Genomic DNA, 24,036 nt, shown 5'->3' with positions numbered 1-24,036 from the left:
GATGTGCGGCATCCGATAGCAATTCTTTGAGTGCCGGCGGCCCCGCTGTGCAGCCGAAAGGCATCTCTGAAGTTGAGGGCAGAGACGATGCAGCCGGCAGGACGGGAAATAAGAGGTCCCGAATGTGGTGATACATGGGAGGCGGAGTCACCAGAAGCTCAGAGAGTGCACCCGCGAGGAGGGATACCCCTCTTCCCGCTCCATGTCCAGGCTGAGACCCCCCCACCACCACTGACACAGCCCTGTGACGAGTGACAGCCCCCACCTTTGCTCTTGGCACGGCGGGCACGTACTTTAAGCAGAGTGGGTGAGGGAGGCAACGGGAGCCCTGAGAGCACGCCAGGGAGGTGCCAGCAAATAGAAGCGCCCCCCCATCCAGCGGTTGGGGCCCCCACACCCAGCTGGCCGCTGCAACGTTACGGCAAGATAGGACTTGGAAGGGAGGGACAGCCTCCTGCCTCCTCCCACGGCACAGGAGAGAAAGGAACACCGGAACTCAGATGAAGACACCGTGAGGTGCTGGCGGTGAATGACAGCCCCCACCTCGCCCTGAGCCCCCCCCACACAGTTGACAATGAAGGGCTGGGGGAAAGTTTCAACCCCGTGAGTGGCCTAGCAGGAAGGGTCACAGTGAGGGATCCCAAGCACCAGCAAGTACAGTGCCAGCCACAAGGGAGATCCTGGCCAAAGCAAAATGGAGAAGACTGGATGATCGGCTAGGACACAAAAACTACTGTGGAGTCTCACCAAAGAAAGGAGGGGCCCGGGGCTGAGAATAGCCACCTCCACAAACTGGGATAGCCCTGAAGTGAGAGTGGAACACGGCGCAAGAGGTCAGATCACTGTGGGGCCCTCCCTGCACCATAGATACAAGGGAGGAAGAAGTGCAGGGGTGCTCCTGAAGAGTGGGATCCCCACAGACACCGGACCAAGAAGTATAGGTAATGGGAAAGGGGGACAGGGCCAAGCAGCAATACACTGACACAGATGAGTTGAGGAGGCACCCCTGAAGTAGGACCTCGGAGAGGACGGCAGTGGAACACTCCCCCCTGAGCCTGAACCTATAGAATCTAGTGGCCCTACAAGAGCCGGCACGAGAAGACCGGACTGAGGCTGGGCGAAAGGTGGTTACCCAGCACCGCATATCACACCCAGATGAGCTAGAAAGAGGCACTCCAACAATACTGGCTACCCGAGAGAGTGGAAATGGCAGCCGGAAAAAGGGCTAATGGGTCCCACCCACGTGCTGCCGAAATTGGCACTATTAAAAGTGACATTCAGGTGATCCTGGAGAGAATACGGGGCATGATGACAGACATTGGCGCGAAAGTGGCAGACCTTTCAGTAAGAGTCACTACCCTAGAGGACAAGGTGGAAGGCCTGGAGGTGAACCAAACCTCATCCGTGGTCCTCGAGACTCAAGTGGGGGTACGTCTCCAAGAAACGGAGAGGCGAGAGGCGCAACAACCTCCATTTCTTTGGCCTGTGGGAAAAAGAAGGCGAAACCCCAGCTGGACTGGAACATAAGATACAGGAGATTATGGGGATGGTCCTTGGCTCCAAGGAAGGTGAGACAGTGCCCCTGGACAGGGTCCACATGGCTGGCAGAGGGCCTCGACCAGTTCTAGCCAAGCTGCATTATTATTACAGCAACAAGGCAGAAGTTCTGGAGAAAGCCAGGCGCATGAGCAACATTGAATATGATGGCTTCAAAGTGGCCATCTTCCAAGACCTTGTGGCCCAAACACCACTCCGGCGCAAAAAGTGCGGTCCCCTGACCAGATGGCTCAGAGAAAAAGGGACAAGATACAGATGGGGATATCCCTTTGCACTTATCTACGAATGGGAGGGCGAGAGGCACCAGGTGGTGAAGGAAGATGACATGAAGCGGGCCCTGGAGGAACTTACAGGACGGGGGGGGCGGAATTGAAGAAGGACCCAGCCAATCCAGCGATGCCACCGGACTGGGAACACTGCAGGAACTACTCAAGGTCCAGGTCGCCTGGCAGTTTCAGAAACTTGGCAGCCCACCCCTTAGAGGGGACGCCACCTGAAGGGAACACTGTGGCCCTGGCAAGGTTTTTAGGCAGACCCCGGGGTTGTAAGCAAAAGAGGAGGCAACCCCCCCCAAACGGGATCATTGTTTGTTGTGGTGGTTTTGGGGACAAGGGGCAAGGGTGGGGTCGAAGCTAATGAGGATAGCCTGAGGGAAGGCTATATAGTAATGAGGTTCGCCCGGTTAAATGTTTTACAGGGGGCGGGGGAGGTTAATTGATGAATTTATGTTGAAGATAGGGGACATACACTAGGATGATGGTGGAGGGGAAGAAAGATAGGGGGAGATGGGGAAGCTTGGTACGTTGTAAGCAAACGGGCAGTAACGCCTAGGAGACTATGACAAGGGATTGAGAAACCAGGGCAGGGACGCAGGCCCGGGTGGTTCGGTTCACGGCACTGCGATGTAAGTAGTATGGGACCGCAGTCAAGTAGGTAAGCGGGGGAGGGAAGGGGTACCGTGTGCAGTCAATCATGTGAAGGAGGGGCTCCCGCTATACCCGAGGAGCTTAAGTTGGCATAGTGGCCAAGGGGGATGGCTGAATAGCCACGCTGAATGTTAAGGGTCTGAACTCCCAGAATAAGACATCACTGATGGGTAGTATGTTCCATAAGCAGCATTTAATGGTCCTCTTTCTTCAGGAAAAACATTATAAACGAGGGACAGAATCCCCAATCAAGGGGAGGGACATGGCCACGATGTACTGGGGCTCCTATAACTACCACAAAAAAGAAGGGGTAGGTATTCTAGTAGCAAACAAATTTCAGTTTGCAGGGACACAGATTAAGAGGATTTGTGGGGCAGGTTCCTGAGGATAAAGGGTTACCACGAGGGAGTACAGTACACCCTGGCCACGGTCTACGCGCCTAATGCAGCACAGGTGAAGTTCCTATGCAGGATATTTGAGATGGTGGAGGGTATCACGGTCCAGGGAGGAGATTTCAACCTGGTGGGAGACCCCCCCACCCCCCAAGGATGGACTGTTGGTCACTTAAAGGAGACAGGCAGAGGGCAGAGACCAACAAAATTTGGAGGCAGTTCAAGACTACCACTGGTCTGACGTATGGAGGAAACACCATGCCAGCCCAGGAGGCTACCCCGGGAACAAGATGCAATAACACAGGGTCCCATAGTTGAAGTGATAACATGGTCGGAAGACGAATTACTGGTGGGAGTCTGAAAGATAGATAGAGAGCCCTCCAAGGAGGGATCCACGATGGATTTGTAACGATACTCTAGTATGGGACCAGGTGTTTAGGGAAGGAGGTATGTGCACACTTCACTACGAATGACAATGCAGAGGTGGCCATGGCTATCGTATTGGAGTCAGCAGAGGCAACATTCAGTGGATTGCTCATCTCCAAAGGGGCTCGGAAGAAAAGGTACTGGTGGAAACCAGGCTGCAGAGCGAACTGAAAGTACTCAGAGTGCAGATGGCCCAAGCAGATGCAGAAAGGGGGAACCTGAGTGATATGCAGGATAAGAGGCAGGAGCCTGGGGACATCCTGGAAAACGGAGTCGGTGATAGGATGGGAAGGAGGATTGTGGGGATACGGAGAGGATGGGAAGAAGTATTGTGGGGATACGGAGAGCAAACAGGACAGTGGCAGAGAAGGGGGATAAGATCACATCACAATTCGGGGAATACTATAAAGGGTTATACTCCAAACCTGAGGAGGTAGGGGTGAAGAGATCCGCAGCTATTTAGAGGGTACACAACTCCCCAAGCTGGCAATTGGGGCACAGGAGGCACTAGACGAGGAAGTGACGAGGAAGGAAGTATTGTTAGCTATCCGCAAATCGAAGGCCGGGAGAGCCCCAGGAGGGACCGGTTCACCACAGATTTTTACAAGCAGTACCAAGATATGTTAGCAAAGCAGTTAGCCAAACTATTCAACTCCATTACGGAGAAATGATCGATCCCGCCGACGTTCCTCAGAGGCTTAATCACAGTGAATCTGAAACCAGGCAAGGATCCAACCTGCTGTGCCTCCTATAGGCCCATTTCATTATTAAACGTAGATGCCAAGATCTTCACCAGGGAGCTGCCATCCCGCTTAGAACCGCACCTCCAAGGGCCGATACATGCAGATCAAGCAGCCTTTATATTGCACAGGCAGGGGGCTGATAATGTGAGGAAGACGCATCACATCCTAAACTCACCGCAGGTGGCAAGAGAATGTGCATGTTTTTATCCCTGGATGCTGAGAAGGCGTCCGACACGGTTAACTGGGCCTTCATGGGGAAGGTCCTCTCTGTGATAGGCTTGGCGGGGGGGGCATGGGGCAATGGGTACTAGCCCTAAACTCTAAGCAGATGGCCAGAGTGGTGGCCAATGGGAATATTTCAGTCATTCCAGCTACATCAAGGAACGGGACGGGGTGCCCACTCTCGCCACTGCTCTAAGCGTTGGCGATAGAACCAAGGGCCAGAAAAGTGTGCAGTAATACGGGGCTAAAGGAATGAGGGTCGGGGAGCTAACGTACAAAACGAGTCTCTTTATGGACGATGCCCTGCTATACATTGCAGACTCACTGAACTCAGTTCCCCGCATTATGGACAGCCTGAAGCAGTATGACAGACTGTCGGGATTCAAGGTTAACTTTCGGTGGAGGGGAGCCCTATGGAAATAGCGTGAAATGACTGCACGGGGAGGATGGGTACAAAGGGAAAGGGGACAACAGGGAGGGGGAAATTCAAGAAAGCAGAGGAATGAACCTTCAATGCGGTCCGATCCGCATATATGAACCTCAGCACACGGACCAAATTACGGCGGTTTACTTGTGAGGGGTGACTTACCATGGGGGGGAAATGTTGCAAGGAAGCATTGCTCATACAAGGTTTGTTCTGTTACATTCAAAATGCCAATAAAGTTAAATTCTGAAAAAGAAAATCTAGTGTAACCAATGGAAGATCTGCTCCCTTGCATGCATGCCAGACGTGGGCCAATCATTGCCCACGGTGGTTCCAGTCATTCAGGCCTACCAGACATACTGGCACCAGTAATGTGGATTGGGACAAGACAGTCCCCAACCCTATTCCTGGGAACCAGCACACGTGACATGCAGGAGCCTGCAAAAGATGCGGTTTTCGCGGGAGGCTGCATGATCGAAAAGGGAATACCCGGTTGTCTTGACCTGGGTGAATGCAAAGCGACAAAATGACTAAATGACCGAACGAAAGACTTTGTGGCACGGCCATTTTCAGCAATGGCCACAGTCTTGGGCGAAACACGGTATGGTACATAAAAAGGAAGTAAAACTACTTTAAAAGTAAACTGCTGCAACCAGTTTGTCCTAGGCACACTTGTACAAACACCAAAAAAATCATTAGAGGGTGGCTGGGGCCATAAAACAAAAGGACCCCTATGTGCAGTACTGTAAGGTATTTGGCACATAGATAAAAAGGTACCAAGAAATGGGAACATAGTCATCAAAGACTAAGGGAAACATAATTTTCTAGTACTGACAGCCTGAAGGACGTGTCAGTTTCCCCATAACAAATAAGCAAAATCCCAGGGTAGCACAGCTGAAGGCTGTGCTCCACTGGTAAAAGTCAGGTTAGGTAAGCTATGCAAAAGCAAAAAAGTAAAAAGTTTGGGGGGTCCATAAATGGAGGGAAAATTGCACTTGAGGGAAATCTTTCTTAACACTCGCCCATCCCAAATCCAAGGACGGGGGGGAATTAATCCACCCCTGGATGAGTCATGTTCAAGTCGACTAAACATTCTGGACAACCCATCAGCATTGTTATGTTGAACACCTGGCCTGCGTTCAATGGTGAAGTCAACCCCCTGCAGGTTTATGGAACACCTGAGCAACTTTGGATTCTCTCCCTGCTCTGTTCATTAGCCACCTTAAGGGCTTATGGTCAGTTTGCACAGTGAAGTGGGTCGCATAGAGGTATAGCCTCGGCTTCCTTAGGGCCCACACAACAGAGAAACATTCTTTCTCTAATGTGGACCACTCGAGCGCTATGTCTTTTAGCTGGCGACTAATAAATCCAGTCAGGTGTTCCTTGCTTTTTTCATCTACCTTTGGTAGTACAGCACCTATCCCAGTGTCAGAGGCATCTGTATACACAATAACAGCATGTTTTTAGTCAGGGGCGCTGAGAACAGGGGCCTGGCACAGGGAGTCTTTTTAACCAATGAAGGCCTTCTCACACTCCTCAGATCAAGAGACCATAGGTTTCTTCGGAGTAGTGAAAACAGTCAGAGGGGCAGCTATGGCTCCATAGTCAGCCATGACGTTTCAATAATATCCAGAGAGACCTAAGAAGACTCTCACTTTGGTTTGTGTAGTGGGGGTAGGCCAGTCTTTTACTGCTTGTACTTTACTGGGTAGAAGCTGGAAGCTGAATCTTCCCTCAAGCTACTTCATGTCCAAGGTAGACCACAGATCCTTGTCCAATCTGGCACTTACTGGCCTTTATGGTCAAGAGGGCCTTGTGAAGAGCCTGTAATACTATTCCCAGGTGTTCCATGTTCTTCCCAGGTGGCACTGAAAACTGCCATATCATATAGATATGCTATGCAGAATCCATACAACTCATTAGGGACAGTTCACAATCCTTTGACAAGTAGTAGGGGCATTCTTTAATCCAAAGGGCATTACCCTGAACTGGTAACGGGCCTCTGATTAAGAATGTGGTCATCCGACATCCTGTACCCCCTACTTTGAGTAAGTACAGTGTCCCCTGTGTCAATTTCGTGTTTGCACCCAGATGTCAAACCAGGAGTCAGTGAGAACAAAGGGGAGAACTGCCTAAGCAAAGTTCTTGCTTCCACTTACTGGGTAGGAGTAAGAGGAGGGGCCACTTTGACACCCTCAATGGAGCCATCTGAAGGGCTACCTTGGAACAAGTCAGGCAGAGGTTTGGATTCCTCTTCCTCTCTGTCCGATGCCAAAAGTAGTGCTACTATTTCAACCCTATGGATGAAAGCCTTTAGTCTATTTATGTGGAACATTTTTGGAGCCTGACCTGGCCTCCTAAGGTTCACTAAATAGTTTACCTCACCCAACTGTGTAAGGGCCTGGCCATTTATCCCGTAGGGCTCTAGGCCTTATAGAATTCATAATCAGGACCTCTTGGCCTGGGGTGAAGTGGATAAGTGAAGCCTTCTGGTCATACCAATGTTTCACCAGAGCCTGACCTGCCTTCAACCTATCACTGGCCTGAGCCCTCAGGAGGACCATTCTCTTCCTTAACCCCAGCACATAGTCTACTACATAGGTTGTGATTGAAGGAGTAGAGAGCTCCCAACCTTCCTTGACTATGGGCAGTGGCACCCTAACAGAGTGGCCAAAAAGAAGCTCAAAGGGGCTGAAACCAACACTCTCCTGAGGTACCTCTCTGTAGTCATGCCTACATGGCAACAAGAGATCCCACATTCTCCTTTGAGGTTCTTCCAGAGCCCCAATCATGCTTTTGAGAGTTCTATTAAACCTCTCAACTAAGCCATCAGTTTGTGGATGATAAGCCGATGAAAACGTACAAGTGACCGCATACTCTTTCCACATGGCTTGCATGTACTTAAACATAAAGTTGCTACCTCGGTCTGAAACAACTTCTTTAGGGAAGCCAACCTTAGTAAATATTCCAAGTCATGCTTTTGCAACTGACTTGGCAGTCACAGTCTTCAATGGGCTGGCTTCAGGATATCTGGTGGCATGATCAACCAACTCCAAGATAAACCTATTACCAGAGGATGTCTGAGGGTCAAGGGGACCAACAATGTCAATCCCTACCCTTTCAAACGGCACCCCCACCACAGGGAGTAGGACCAATGAAGCCTGGATTGTTGAGCCACTATGGCCTTCTACCTGGACCCCCATCCTGGGCCAGTAGAAATGCATGGATAGCCTCTGCTTGGTTCTCTTGATCCCAAGGTGACCAGCAAGAGGAACTTCATGCGCCAGTTGTAAAAGGAAAGGTCTTACTTGAAGGAAGGGGGGCCACCAACCTCCTATGGTCACTTTCAGTAGACTCTGTGGGCTCACTGTATACGAGTCCACCTTCCCAATAAATCCTATGTTTTCCAGGAGGTTCACCCTCAAGCTGCAAGTAGGCCCATCTCTTTAGGCCTTCTAAAGATGGGCAATCACGTTGTTACTTACTAAACTTGGCGCATAGATTGAAAGTAACCAAGCAAAGGCAACATAGTGAAGGACTAAGGGAAGGAAACAGGTTTCCAGTACTGACAGCCTTCATGAGAAAAAGCCCAGGTGAGCGCAGCTGAACGGAGTACCCAATTTGATCTAATCAAATAGATCTGGTACATTTGACCGAATTCGGCCAGTACCATTCGATTCAATCAAATTGGGTCATAAATACCGAACAAGGAAGGCCGGGGTGTCCCCCGCTCCTCATGTTGGGTATTTTTGGCCTTGCCGGGTTGCAGGAGGCGGGGGATGAAAATAAAAAAGTGGGAGTCCCTGAGGTGTGGGAGCCAACCCACGTTGGAGGGACGGTACTTATGCCACAGGGTCAGGAGAAACAGCGGATGGAGAAAAGGTAAGTGGGAGGATGTATTGGGGGGGAGGTTAGGGAAACCAATTTGGTGAGTTTGGCCGCTGTAAAATTGTACTTGCGGCGAAATTTACTACGGTCAATTCCACTGTGAACAATTTTGCCACAGTCAAACACAGATCCCATTTGAAGTCTGTGCTCCACTGGTAAAAGTCAGGTTAGGTAAGCCAACCAAAAGCAAAAGGTTTGGGGGATGGGGGCGTCATAAACGGAGTGAAAATTACACCCAAGGGAAATCTTTCCTAACACTTACCTTGAAATACATTGCGTCTTTCTTAAAAGTGTATAATTGGGTTATGCTTTCCCTGCACAGCTTTAGAGCAGTTCTAAAATATTCATAAAGTTCATACTTACCGTAGAAACTGTAATATACACTTGGGAAAAGTATACTGGGTAACTTGCTATTAGGTAGCGGATGGTTATGTACCAATAGGTTGATTACTTACCTAGAAATACATTGTGTCTTTCTGTGCCAAGGACGAAGTATCTCGGGCCCGGGGGTTGGATTTCCTTCAGTTTACGTCAGCACACGTAATGTGTGCAGATGTGAAACTGAAAGTAATTTTCAGTGTGGCAGCCATTTTCAGCTGCCGGGGTGAAAATAGGAGTGTCCACCTTGCTCTCCCTCGAACTGCGGCATTGTTGTGCCATTCAGATCGAGGGGGGTGTCTTTGTTTGAAGCCTTGCTGGGCTCGGATCAGGCGCAGAACGCTCGATCCACGTCCAGCAATACAACTAGACCACTATGGATCTATTTCTGAAGTGGGCCGGACGAGGAGGCTGCTTACTAGGTAAGAGCCCCCCCTCCCGGTCCCCAAAGCAAAAGCAGAGGACAATCCGTTTTGCCCACCCTTCAGATGGGCCCAATAATGGGCCTACCTGCCTCTAGGAAAGTGGGCAAAAAAAATAAATAAGGCATATTTTATTTTTGGTGGGGGGCACCCCAAACCACCAGAGGTTGAGGGGATGAAAAGGAGGGTGCCCTCCTCCATTTGGGGGGGGGGAGGGCCACCAGAATCTTGCAACAGTCCCCCCTCTTCACCCCCCCCCCCCCAAGGATGGGGCAGTACATTTTGCCCCCCCCCCTTGGGGCAGATGCGAACAGTAATGTACCCATGCAATCTGGCAGTCTGCCCATAGGAAGGGGCAAATGTGGTTTTACTGGGGGGTGAGGGTCAGTAGACAATCAGGGATGGCTTGAAAGGAGGGCCATGATCGCAGAGTAGTAGTTACGATTGTTTTTTGCTGGGCTGACCATAGGTACCACATTTTTGTCTCGTTCACAGCTTTTTCTACGCGAGCAGCTACAACGTTATGCAAGTACTGTTTTTTATTTCTACGGTTAGGGCGCATTGTCAGTGGGGTGGGTGGGACTGGGGCTGGATTGTTGGTGTGGGCGGGAATGGGCCATCTGGGGAGGTATTGTGGTGGGCTGGACACATTTGCAGGGTCAGGCCACAAATTGCCCCCCATGCCAGCATAACATTGTTGCTTCCCTGGGAGTGGCTGTCTCCCATGTCGGTTGACCGTACGCAAGCCCAGGCTGCACCTCTGGCTGTGCGGCTTTACAGATGCCACCTCCGGAGAGTAATGGGGAACCTGCCGGGGCTCCCTGGAAACTGCAGCTGGACTAGGGGACGGGCAATCCACATAGGAGACAGCCGCTCAAGGGACATTACCCTTCCCCCCCACCATCTTCCTAGATCTCTGGCTGGCCTGCATTACAGCTTCTCCCTCCAGGAAAACATAGGGACCCTTCCGGGGCTCCCTGAAACTACCGCTGTGATTGGAGATGGTAGACCCACATGGGAGACGGATGCCCAAGGCCGGGGACATCACTTCCAATAGTCCTGGAGTTCTGGCTGGGCTGCGTTACAGCGTTTCCCTCCAGGGAGGCATTGGCACACTGTCAGGACTACCTGGTGGGGAGAAGCTGTAGTACAGGCCAGTCAGAGCTCCAGGATGGTCGGGAGTGATGTCCCTGGCCTTAGGCGGCTGTCTCCCATGATGTTTGACCATACCCAAGCCCAGCAGCGGTTCCAGGGTCCCAGACCTTTCCCGGAGGTAAACGGTGTAACGCAGCCCAGCCAGATCTCCAGGCTGGGCTTGGTCGACACAAATGGGTGACGGGTGCCCAAGGCCTGTGACATCACCCTGACCATCCTTGAGCTCTGGCTGGGTTGCGTTACACCATCCCCCTCTGGGAAAGGATGGGGGGCCTGCCGAGACTCCCTGAAACTGCTGCTGGACTTGTGGACGGTCAACCGACATGAGGGACAGCCACCCAAGGCCAAGGACATCACCCTCGACTATCCTAGAGCTCTGGCTAGGCAGCATTACAGAATTTCCCTCGGGGAAGGACGGGGACCCTGCCGGGACTGCTGTTGGACTTGTGGACGGTCGACACTTTTCCTTTTCCACCCAGGTAGGTGCAACCACACATGTGAGGTACTGTTTTCATCCGAACACCTGTGGGAATGTGGGATGGTAGGACATGTGTTGGCGGCGTGTTTCAGTAGTTTCCCAGTGGGAAATGTCTGAAAATGAATGTGGACTTTGCTGGGCCTTGTGGGTAATACATTCTAAGGCGGTTTGCCCAAATCAGACCTCTAGATTGCCACAGGTTTCTTCTTTTCGGAAATGCATGGGGTTCCTGGTTTTCTCTGGTGGCATCGACACCCTAGGCCCAAATCTGTAGGTTGCCCACTAGAGCAAAATCCCACAAAATCTGCTCTGCCGAAAGACTTGGGGTTACCAGTGGTTTAGCATTTTCCCTTTGCGCCCAGGTAGGTGCACCCACACACGCAAGGTACCGTTGTCGTCGGCACACCGGTGGGAACGCGAGAAGGTAGGACATTTGTTGTGTTCGCTTGGTTTTCATACATTTGCTGCTGCACTTTGTCGCACAACCCTTTAATTTCCCAAATGTGACCTACATTTAGGCACTATAAGCTTTTGTAACCTGCACAAGTAACCTACCCTTCAAAAAGGTCTGCCTGTGCTTTTTCAAAAAAATGTACGCTTGCCCTCCGCACCACATTTGTTTTCCTTAGTTACACATGCCAAGTATGTCTGTTTAGGCCGTAAGCGTAAGAATTCTGTGTACCATGGCTCAGTTTTGGCTTGTGGTATTGCTTGTTTTGTGAAACATTATGAAAAATGTGCGATTTCCTAACTGGAGGAGTTGGGGGGAATGTAATGCAGCATTGCTGTTCTCAAAATTCACAGAAGCCACTGCCTTACCAGTCCAATCACGTCCACCACATACCTTTTTTTCTATCATTTCTCCAATTAGTCCCCCAACTATGGAAATGTTCCCTACATAGTTGTTGCCGGACCTGCGTAAATCACCCCTTCCTAAGCTTGGAATTTTGTCTACTTTTCAGAAATGTATGCCTTTCGGTCTTTCCATTCAGCTTTCCTACCCTCCTCTTCCATTCTGTCCACGCATATTCTATTGGAAAAAAGGGCACAAACGGTTTATAGGAGTTACTTTACTAGCTCTGTACTATGTTCTTAAAAGTAACACTGGTTGTGTAACTATTCAAGAAAGAACATTGCAAGATAGTAAACCAACGCTGTTAGTAATTGGATAACACTGCATGGTCTGACCAATAGGGTCTACTCTCCTTGAATTACTTATTGTAATCTAAATGTAACTAACCAGGTCTTATTCACCAAGAATAGTGTATTACTATCCTGAATGTATAACCATTAGGTGACACTCACTTGGAATTGCTCAATACTCCTCTAAATAAGGTTTTTCCTTGGTTTGTACATCTTAGTTATTGTGTTCGTTTTTATATGTGTTTACAACTTATGCGAATAGTACACACTGTCAAGATTTATCTTGGCCTACTGTATTATAAACCATTATTTATAAAATACTTAGTGTATCAGTGTTTCTTTGAACCATATGTATGCTACCGTTTCTTTTTACTGACCCACAGCCCTCTGTTCCCCCCCCCCCCCCCCCCCGCCCCCTAAATTAGCCTGGCAGCTCTTTCCATGCTTCCCCATGTCAGGTGGTACAGACTTCTAAGAGTTGGATATTCTGTATTGCCTAGGTTGGATGGTTTTATGAAGCCCTTAGTTGGATTTTAGAAACATAATGTCCTAACACTATACAGCACTGCTTATTTTATGCCTTGCTCACCTTAAAAGCATACTTGTAATAATGTCCTCTTCCAAGGCCCTGGCTTTATCAGATCAATCCATCTCCCACTGGTTCCCTGGCCAATCTCACCCAGTCTTTACCACTCGGGAAGTGTTACAGGCATCAAAACACAAAAAAGGGAGCTAACCCCCACCCCTTTTCACCTCACCAGTCCGCTATACCTATCAGTGGTGTGCTAAACCCCACCCCTTTTCACCTCACCAGTCCGCTATACCAATCAGTGTGTCCCGCGGTGTACAAGGTTCCCCTTCATGTAAGGGAGCTTCACCCCGGCTGATCTATGGCCGCTTGCAGTGGTGTTGGCGTGTAATGCTACGTGTTGCTATACTGTGTGGCCGCCAGGCCACAGGTATAAGAGCCAAAAGGAAAATGTCTTTAACAAACACATTTCTGCAGCCTCTAATTCAACGGGCAAGCTCTTTCAAATACTAAAATCAATAGAAAGACCAGTAGCACTATTCCCTCGCCTCCAGCCTTCACAGGAAGGCTGTGACAATGTGCAAGCAGCCTTTAGTAATACAATTCAAAAGGCCAGAGAAGCAATACGCTCCATCCAAGTGGCTGCGCAGGATCAGGTCTGTCCCAGTAGAGGATATGAATATTCTTCTTTTCTTTATGCAACAAACAGCCTGCTCAGAGAACATCCTGCCCCTCAAATTGATTCGGGATAATAAAGACATTTTTGCACCCATACTCGCCAGAATGGTGAATGCATCCTTTAGAAATGGTAGCGTTCAGGTAGCCATTAAAACAGTAATTGTTACTCCATTGGTACAGGGGCAGTATATTACCTATACCAGGCTGGTAAAGCAGATTCGAGCCACATGGTCAGAAATAGCACTAGAAGACCAACCAGATTCGACCATAGAGAATATATGATGTTGCGGAAGGGGGGCATGAGGTGTCCCGAATTTACAAATTCGTGATGTCCAGGTTTGGGAAAGAGGTGACCCATTTGAGACAGGAGTGGGAGGAGGATGTGGGAGAACCCATGCAGGACGGGCAATGGAAAAGAGCACAGTGGTACCACAAGAAGGTGTCCCGGAATGCTAGATTACAACAGATTCAGTTATATGTAACCCACAGGGCGTACATGACCCCCCAAAAGATAGCTGTGCCCCAAATGCGAAGAACTAAATGCAGGGATGATCCACATGTTTTGGGCATGTCCAGAGATTCCGAAATTCTGGGGGGAGGTTACCCACCGCTTCTCTGAAAAAGGAATCAAGTTTAACGTAGAATCTGTGTGGGCATGCATGCTGGGAGGATTCACTAGACAACGTAAAATGAAACGTGTGCAAATTTAGGGACTTGGCTTATATTCTGGCAAAACGTAGAATAGCTATGGGGTGGAAAGCAAGCCAGAGACCCAGGGTAGAAGTGTGGTGGCATGTCCTTCTGAAATGGACAAATGCGGAAACAGTAGCATGGTATGAAGCGGCCTACAAGGGGGAGGAAGAGGAAGTGGGAACGTTGATGGCCTGGAGACAGCTAGTGGCTTCACTAACCAAGCCCACCCGAGCCAGTCTAAGCGAACACGATACCTCCGGGAGCATGGAAGGAAGGGCGCCCTTGGAGGAACAGGACTAAAAGGTGCAATGGAGTAAGCTCGAATTATGGGGGGAGGGGAAGGGGATGGCAGTGGTAAATGTATGTCGATGCATATGATGTTCGGACATTTACAACTTTCACTGTCGGGTGTGCTGTGCAGTTTGTAAACTGAAAATTAATAAAAATTGTTTAACATTTTTTTTCAAAAACGGTTACTCCATTGGTAAAAAAAAAACCTGGTCACGATCAGAAAGACCCTTCAAACCTTCGCCCTATAAAAAATTTTCACTTTTTACTGAAGGTTCTCAACAAGGCAGCTACACACCAACTTCAGGCATTTGTGGAGGTTAATGACTTTTTACATAGACAGCAATCGGGTTTCAGAAAGCATCATAGCACAGAAACGGCATCATTAGATCTCCACACCCACATGCTGGACATTTTGGATTAAAGCAATACAGGCATGCTGGTATTATTAGATCTGCCTGCGGCTTTCGATTTGCTGGATCACCAACAGCTCCAACAAGCATTAGAACACTCGGGAGGCTGCTCTCAGTAAGCCATTGACTGGGTAACCTCTTTTTAGCAGAGCGTAGCTCTAAAATACACTGGGGTGGTCAATTTCCATGTCCTACGTCCATCAATTGTGGCATGCCTCAAGGGGCCAGTGTCCTCCCCGCTGCTGTTTCACTTAAACCTACGGTGTTAGGTACCCCGCTTCACAACATGGGTGTGTATTTTACCAGCTACGCAGACACCCAATTGGTAGTCGAGTTGAGAGGCTGTTACAACACTGATAACAGCAAAGTAATTGATATTCATTACATTATTGAAGCCTGGATGAAGGCTAATTCGCTTTGGATAAATCGAAGCAAGACCGAACAGATTATTTTTGGGTCTCATCAAGCAAGGTCTAAGTTAAGCCCGGACTATTCCTCCTTCATGACTCTCATCCCGATTTCCAGGAAAATAAAAACATTAAGTATTTACCTTGAAGCCTCTCTCGGAGCAGAACCGCACGTTGCCTACCTAAACGAAACCAGCCAGTATCACTTGAGATTGCTCAAATCCATTAGACCGTATCGGAGTGACAAGAACTGTGCAACGATTGCCAGAGCCACTATCCTCTCCAGATTGCATAATGGCAATGGACTCTTGTTGGGAGCCAGTAAAGGATCCATTGTGCGCTGCCAGACCATACAAAACAATGCAGTGAGAACTATTAGACAAAAGACCAGAAGGGAGCACAGCTCTGCTGACCGGCAGTCCCTACATTGGCTAGCATTAGAGAAACGATCAAATGCATGACGACGGTACATCGCTGCCTCTATGGTTTAGCCCCTGCATATTTGAAAAAACAAATTACCCCCTACACCCGGGGCTGGGCCCCTAGATCAGAGGCTCAAGGGCTTATAGTACGCTCAGACGTCAAAAGAACTAATGGACGCGGACGCTCTTTCCCTGCAAGAGCCGCGCTGACCTGGAACGGCCTTCCCTGCTCTTTAAGACTAGAGTTGAACTACACGATCTTTAGAAAGAGATTGAAAACAGGCTTATTCAAGTAGTTTGTTAGCACCAACTCAGGAAACAAATCTGGATATCCCGTTACTAATTGTTGTCCCTGTTTTCATGTACATGCACTGATGCCTGCGGGCTACGACGCCAAATAAATAAAAAAGAATACTAAATAAAAGGCTCTCTCTCCTCAGTGGAGATATTTTGACAGACCCGGTCTGTCTTTAAGGCTCTGGTGGGTTGCCATGATGCTGGCAATACGCAGAGCCTGCCGATAAGATTTAGTCGCCCGCAATTAGAATAAAGAAACTGGCCTGCATCTTCATACAGAGGTATGGAGTGATTAACAGTGGTACTGCCCAAGCGCTTACAGGCACTAGGTAGGGCATAGGAAGTAGGACCTCCAAACGACCAACTTCCCCCTCTGGGGTAGGAGTGGCTCTGACGTTCACCATGGTAGACTGACCAGGTCACATTACAGACTATAGGCAGGCCTCAATGTATGCACTCACCATTGGCACATGATTTACTCTTGCAGAATAAGAAAGCATCTGAATAACTGAGGTGACGAGTGACTTCTTTCTGGCTACAAGCTCGTAACTCAAATGTTTTCCAGAGCTAGAGGTGTTGGAGAAGCAGCAAACATCCAGCTGGGGATTCTTGAAGACCCAATGCAAAGAAGTACCAGACAACGGTTAAAAAAAGCCAGAGGTCTGGAGGAGAACTGCTGCAGGGTGCACATTGTAGCCACACATGCAATACAACGGGTTCTAGCAGGGATCACTTTGCACCCAGGACCAGTGACTGTATTGGGTCCAAGGACCCATGCTTCAAGGAGCTATCTTCAGTGAAAACTGCCCACCGAGCACGGGTGCACAGGTACATTTTGGCTTCAGGATTGTGTCCGACTAGCAGTGCTAAGGCTATGTGGTTAGTAACACCATAGACCCCAGGGTTACCAGATCCTGGGCAATACAACCACAAGGAGGCAACCTGTGAAGACTTATGGCAGGGATGGCACCATAGCAGTAAAAAAGTAGGTGAAGGGGACCTAGCAAGAATTGTTGGTGGGGTGAGGGGGCCCGAGGCCGAGGTTCCTCGGAGATGCACAAAGGGTGCAACCCAGCAACAGAGACAATCTCACAATGAAGGGTGGCTACAGAAGATGACCCAATCCAAGATACCGCAATCCAGGTTCAACCCACTCAGGACTCCAGCAAGACATCAGCGGCTTCCTCTTCCAATATCCAACAAGAAAGGGAAACCTTCCAGGGAGCACCAGGACTGAAGACACACAGGCTCAGATAACGAAGGCCAGATGTTGGAGTAATGAAGGCTGGAGGAAAACAAATGTTTTCCAGCATGGCAGAGGCTGGAGTCTTCAATAGCAAGAGAGGGCCTAGCCAGTAGTCCAGGCCCCAGTAGCATCAGTTGTCATGCTTTTCATCAGCAGAGCATACAAGAAAGTTCGAAACGGATCCCATTAATGGTTCATGGTCTCCACAAACAAACATTCAACAAGGAGATTGCAACGCTAGCCCACCAATCCACGGGTGTGCAGCATTCAACTTTCTGCAGCCAGACAAACTTAAGACATCAGGCACGCGCACACATATGGAGTGGGAGAACCTGAAGCAGTTAAAATAGCATAAGGTATTCACAAAAGGCCTTTTTAGACCTTTGCAGATCCTGACAATCTACATGGAACAACCACTGTACCATCCCTCATGCACCAAGGAAAAAATAAGAAATTAAAACAAAACAAATGAGTGAACCCAAAGGTTTTGTAAGACTGTCATCCAACACGGTTAACAGCTACTAATCCGTTGCGCGGATGTCATTGGTAACGCCACGACATAGCAACGTTAGTCATCATGTAACGTAACACCCATGCATGAAGTTACACGGACACACGAAGAACGTGCTTACACAGTCCTGTAGATAGAGGAGACAGATACATAATGTTGAAAGCCTTTATATTTTCTCATTAGCTAAATGCAGAACGCAAGGCAAAGAAAGCTTGCAGACGCGTATTGCAACTAACACTATGGAACTATAGGGTACCATAAGGAGCCTAGAAAAGCCAAATACTACTAACCTATAAGAAACATAGCACGGTATAGATATATAGAGATCATAGTATAACTCTAGTGAAGGGCAAAGACGAGCAGAATTAGGATGCAAGAAGCAGCAGGCCAGGGCTCGCAGCCAACGTCAGCGATGAGCAGAACATTCTGGTGCCTTGGAGACAAGGAACAACCTGCAAAATGCTAGCATAAATCCTCACAAATTGCAGACCAGAGCGCTCGATTTCATGGTCCTCAACCACATGGTGTGGCCGAGCCAGACAATAGTCATTCACCCGCAGTCGGAAGAAGAGCAGTTCCCAGCGACACAGAATGAAGGGAAACATGATTCTTTAACAACTCTGCAACCCTGTGGGCACTCTGAAAGGTAAACGCAGTAATACTGGCGGCTACATTGGGAGCACAGTCTTCCTCATCACCTTGAGAAGGTGCACTGATGGTATCCCCGTTTATAGGGCTCAGCAAATGGAGCCAGCTTAAACTGCGGAAGGTGTTCTTCGGGTTAAGTCTCGCATAATCATTTTATCTACAAGGTGACGCTGTAGGTACAGATTGAGCGTGAGAAATATTAGTATCCCCCCCGTTAGCTGTGGGTATATGTCGGGTTCGTGAAAATGTCTGTATGACAGAACAATGGCCTTGTGCGCTCGGTTAGTGATTTCTAGTATTCCTTTATGGTAACTCCTAATCTGCCCACACCTAATCAGCCCACACCCACCTCAGTCGCAAACTTTGTGACTGACGTGAAACATACAAGCTAAAGAAATTTACCTTGTGTAAGAGGTTCCACGCCACCTAGTAAAGTAATACATTCAAAAGGTGGCGAGAAGATTCTTACTGCTGCTGCACCAGCATGACATTTCCCAGTGTAAGAGTGGTGTGATAAGGGGATATCACTTATTTTTTATATTATTTAAATGCAGTAAAGGTCAAGTAGTCTCCAATACAATGTTGAGTAAACAATGTTTCTCAACTTAATGTGTTAAGAATGTCATTCACAGGCCTCGGCTTTAAATCGAGGTTAGCTGCAGTGTGAGAATCTTTTCAACATGAAGGACCAATTCAAAAGTGAAGACATTTAGTAACCACTATTTCAACTTATAAAGATTCCCTTCATATACCCATTACTCAATATGCCTCATGTAGCAGCAATAATGCAGGATAGGTGTGTACTCACTGCAGGATGCTGTAGATGGAGTCAAAATGGTCCAGGATGGCCAGTGGACCGGACCCTCTGGAGGCAGTCTGGAATGCTGGAGGAGACAAGGGAACATTGATCAAACACCATCAGCATCCAGCTCTTACCCACACATCTAAGAAAGGCCCCGTCACTCACTGCCAAGCTGCGAACTGAGCTGCCGGACAGGCAGGACCTCCTGCACCACATACTGGTCAATGCCCCCGCTGTGCAATAGCTCCTCAAACGTCAGGGGGATGTGGAACTCAAAGGCCATCTTGGTACCTGTACAGAAAGCCACAAAAATTACAAGTAGATCTTCTTGTCAGCCACACCTCAACTAGAATAGCAGATATTGCAGTACACACAGATCACAGACTAGAACCATCTCTCCATCAACAGGACTACACTGATGTCTCCCTCACCCACCTGCTTCCCCAGGACAGGCAGTGCCGACTAACCTCGTGGACTCCTTCCACATCATTGCACCACTATCTCAAATTAGACGGGCAAAAGGTCCACTTCTTCTTCCGTCAGTCACACTACTCAAATTGAAAATAATTCCTAGTGCTGGCCTCAAAATATGCACTCCACACATGCCACTGGCAAATAATAATGGACTATTGGCAATGGTGCGCGAGTGGAGACATGGCATTTAGGGCAGGCGATAAGCAACTTAATGCCCGACAATTTGCTCAAAGTGGAATTGTTTGCCCCTGTGCTTTGAGGACATCATGAGACCACAAAAGCTTAAATCTGGGTCTGGCTGGGTGACCAATAAAGCTATGAATGACCCAGAAATAGTTACAGCTCCACTAAGCAAACCACAAAAAAAGAAACATATAAAATATAGAGGTTTACAAAACATACACCTGAGTTGGCTTTATTGAAATTACTATTTCCCTAAACAGCAAAGCAAAAAATACAACATGTGCATTCGCTAGTAGCAATTGGGGAGTGAGAATTGACTCTTGAAGAGCGAGAAAGGATTTGCTGTGTGCATGTGTATCATTGAGGAAGCAAGCGACTTTATGCCTACATACTACCTTGCAGCTTGAGATTTCTACCCCTTGCATAAGACACGTGACTATTTTCTTCATTCGTGGGGAAGTCTATACAATATTTGACAAACATTACTTTTAAGATTAAAATAGTGTTTTACTTGCCTGACAAGATCCCAGCCAACGACACATGGTTTACTCTCAACTTCGAAAAATAGGGAATAAACACAACACCAACCTCAAAGTCTTTACGTAAACGCTAGATGTATGCATTGTCCATACGCTAGAGGTTTGGATTCTCCACAATAGGCTGCAGTACAGCAGTGCACAGAGAAGCACCTGTGATTGTGAACCTCTTGTTTTTCTATGTTTTTCTATGGTCACTCCGAGTGGGATGGGTAGGCCTAGACGTGGGTCCCGTGCCTGCTGGACCTAGACACCCAAGCTACCATTGATCACGCCAAACATGTCTGGGGATGCTTTTGATCTCGTGCTGAAGGAATGTGACCTAGCAGTTTGGACTGCCCCTTTTGGGGTGGGACCAAGTCTGATTTGCATATGGTCTTTCCCCTTTCTGCAACAGCTTTGCAGGTGCAATCGTCAAGAGGGATGCCAAGAGCAATGCCAGAGGTATTAATTCTAAACCTTCCAGCCATCACTTCTTTGTTTTGCATTAGGAATCTTTTGCCACCGATGGAGATGAATTTGAAAGTGGGGTGTGTGGAGGAAGCGGGTACATGTAGGGAATATGTAATCCGGCGCATTGCTATGAAGGTCAAATTTGCCAACCCTATCCCAAAAAAGTAACTGGTCAGCCATTGCACATTTTTATATGGTTTCAATAAATCAGAATTAGGAGTGTGACCAAAATCCATGTTTCTGTGGATCCAAAATGGCAACACGCCTAGGTCACACGAGATTATATACATACAGCAGCGGCCATGTAGTCAAACTTAACCCCAGATAGTCAGTGTTATGCTAACCAAGGCTTTTTTGCACAGACAGCAACATACTTTCCAATGCTTTTATATATTTCCTAAGGTGTGGATCTGAAACCTTTGCCTCTCCAGTAGTTCTGCACTCCAACTCCCATCAGCCCTAGCCAGCATAGACAATGGTGAAGAATGGGAGTTGTAGACCAAAACAATTAGTGAGCCACAGGTTGCAGAATTCTGCCCCAAGGGGATTCAAACAAACAGTTAAATGGATGTATTCGATGGCCCCTGTATTGCATTCCATGGGATACTTTTTCGTGTTTATCCCCAATAATTCAAGCTTGGGAAAAATGAACTCCTTCAACAGACAAGCAGATGATTTCAGACGTGTACTCCTCCCTCCCCCCCCCCCCCCCCCATCTCCAGTGCGAGCCTATATTATTTCCAACACAACAAATTCAGATGATTTCTAGGTCACTGTGCATGGTCCATCTGTAATTCCCTTGTCAGCTGGCTCTCTTGATGGTCCAATGCAAATCTTTTTTTAAGGTTGGATATTTTCTTTTATTGTGGAAATACAAATATTTTGAAATGTAACATAACCAGTTTAATTTGAAAACAGGGCCCCTCAACATCATCAGCACTCCTTCAGCAGACAGCCAATACCTGTTAAACACTGTCTTAACACAAAGAGGGCACCATCTGCAACATCACTAGCTCTCGTAGTGACGCCCCTGCCACGTAAACAAGAGTAACTGCACAGTAACATGATCATTATGAGCGATACTGTGACCGGCAAAGAATTTCCTCAAGAGAATTTGAGGAGAAAATAACCGACAGCATTTTGCGCTACACAAGCGCTTTGTCAAGTTGGGCAAGCTTGGAGTACTTTTCCACACAGAGTGACAGCCCTGTGCTCGCCTACCGTTCACCTCTACATTCTTGATTGGAAGCGTGGTGAACCCCAAAACTCCTGGCTTTAATCAATTTACATGGGAGTGTGACAAATCTGGAAGTTTTGACCCTCGTCTCTTGGAAGGAGCCACACCCTTTGGCATTAGGGAGGTAAGCCAGCTAAGCAAAACCCTCAGTAAGGGTTGGGGAAAGCAGGACCTCCAGGAAGTGACCCCCCCGCTAGGGGACAGGGACTCCCATTCCGGTAAGGAAGTCTCGAAAACTGAGACATTGTCAGCATTTATCGGAATACCAGAAGTGGATGTAACTGTCAGCCATGAAACTCGAAATAATGTAGAAATAGCATTTCAACAGTTGGCTCAAGGCAATACTGGCCTCTCAAAGGGTTTGACAGTAAACACGCCCATTTTGCATCTGGTAAGAAGAATAAAAGGGCTTGCCCCCTTGAATGGAGAATGAGAAGGGATACGTAGAGGCAAGCCTCACCATACCAACGTCATTTGGAGGTGGAGCCTCACTGCCAAGCAGAGCTAGTTGCGGCTGGAAGAAGGACTCAGCAGGAGGTCCGGAGAGAGACCGTAGAGAAGTCCAAGAGAGCGAGAAACAAGGTCGACAAAGCACACCGTTAAATTAAGATGACAGATCAATATGACAAAATGTCACTTAATACATACAAGGATACTTGCATTTTGGAGATAGCATTGCAATTACTGGTGAGATTATGTCCTTTTGAATCAATTGCAATTTTAGGATGAGGTTAACTGAGAATGTTAGAGATGTGTTTTGCATTTACTGTTCAGTATTGGTACTGTTGGCATCTCACATGTAGTTGGCTTACAACTGAGCATTTAACCCACATAAACAATATATCGTATAATCGACACTCAGCACAGAAATAGCAAGATAGGACTTTTGGTCCATATCGTCCAGTCCTAAAAATCAGCCAAACGGATCAAAGCCGCACACAAAAACCAAAAAATAGATATATTAGTTGGGGAGGGAGGGCGGGATATCCATACCTGTATGAAACAAGTGAAAAACTGGGAACAAGAGAACCAAGGTAGCCAGGAGCACCCTAATATAACAGGTAAGGAACCATCCCAATGGGAAAACGGAACCAAACAAGAGTGGAATATTGTGCGGAATAGACCCACGTAGTTGTTGAAAATAACCCTTAATCTATGACCACTTAGAGAATGTACTGTTATGTCACATGACAGTTTATGATTTATCAGAGGACTCCCTTTTCTTTATTTGGAACTCTGACAAGATGGACACAAATCGATAAAGTCAGGAGACCGGTAAATAATTGTGGAACTTGAAACCAGGAGAGATTCCTGAAAATAGTAGGAGACGGAAGAGTAAAGAACATTGGGGCAACCCATATTGTACATTTTCCCTTTAAAGTTGTTTTCTCCAAGTGGTAGGGCCAGTTTAGAAGTTAGAATTTGGACAGAGGACAAGATTTCCTATTTTGGTTAATTGCGAGCACCCTTAGTTTAGTTTGTTAGGCAGGGAACTTCTCCATTAGCAATAGAATCAGTAAGGTGTTTTCTTTGATTTAAATACATTTACTGTAGTTAAGTATGTCTTCTGCTCAGAGTCCTTCTTCTGGCTCGCCACAGGAAACATAACAACTTTGAACAAGGCCTCTTATAATAGAACAAGTCAGCACCATGTTATGTCATTCCTGGCCGATGCCTATTGCACATAAACGGGCCACCCATAGCTATGTCTGCACCAATAACGCAGATTAGCATGTTAAGACCCTAATTTGCAACCGAATCAGCCAAGTCATTTTGGAGCATTTTGTCAGTAAATGATGAAAATGCATCAGATACTGGCAAAGTACCTTATTTACCAAAAGCACAATCTCTGCTCTGAAACAGTACCAATGAATAAAGACAGTGTGGCAACAACTGAACAACTGCATGGATACAGAACTTTTGGGAAATTCTTCGTGTCCAAAGGAAAGATGTTAGAAAAATGTACTTGTCCTGTAGAAAAAGATAATCCAGTTGTCACACTGTGGCCCAAGACTATGAAATATAGCACAGGCGCAACATGTCATTTTATATTTGATAACTCAAA

The 24,036-nt window shown here is 47.7% G+C and overlaps 1 protein-coding gene across 2 annotated transcripts in view; it reads right to left on the bottom strand.

Moving 5' to 3' along the window:
• Nucleotides 1-24,036, bottom strand: part of NCAPD2 (non-SMC condensin I complex subunit D2) — a 565,387-nt gene that overhangs the window by 517,995 nt on the left and 23,356 nt on the right. For both annotated transcript variants that reach the window (XM_069650673.1, XM_069650674.1), the window contains exons 2-3: nt 19,254-19,379; nt 19,095-19,170 (exon numbers count right to left, since the gene is read on the bottom strand). In XM_069650673.1, coding sequence (XP_069506774.1) covers nt 19,095-19,170; nt 19,254-19,371 — 194 coding nt within the window. In that variant the 5' untranslated portion in view covers nt 19,372-19,379. The remainder of the gene's footprint in view (nt 1-19,094; nt 19,171-19,253; nt 19,380-24,036) is intronic.

This window comes from Ambystoma mexicanum, chromosome 3p, assembly GCF_040938575.1.
Source record: "Ambystoma mexicanum isolate Mex_15411 chromosome 3p, UKY_AmexF1_1, whole genome shotgun sequence".
NCBI lineage: Eukaryota > Metazoa > Chordata > Amphibia > Caudata > Ambystomatidae > Ambystoma > Ambystoma mexicanum.
The sequence above is the reverse complement of the archived record's forward strand: the minus strand, read 5'-3'. Positions and strand labels throughout refer to the sequence as shown.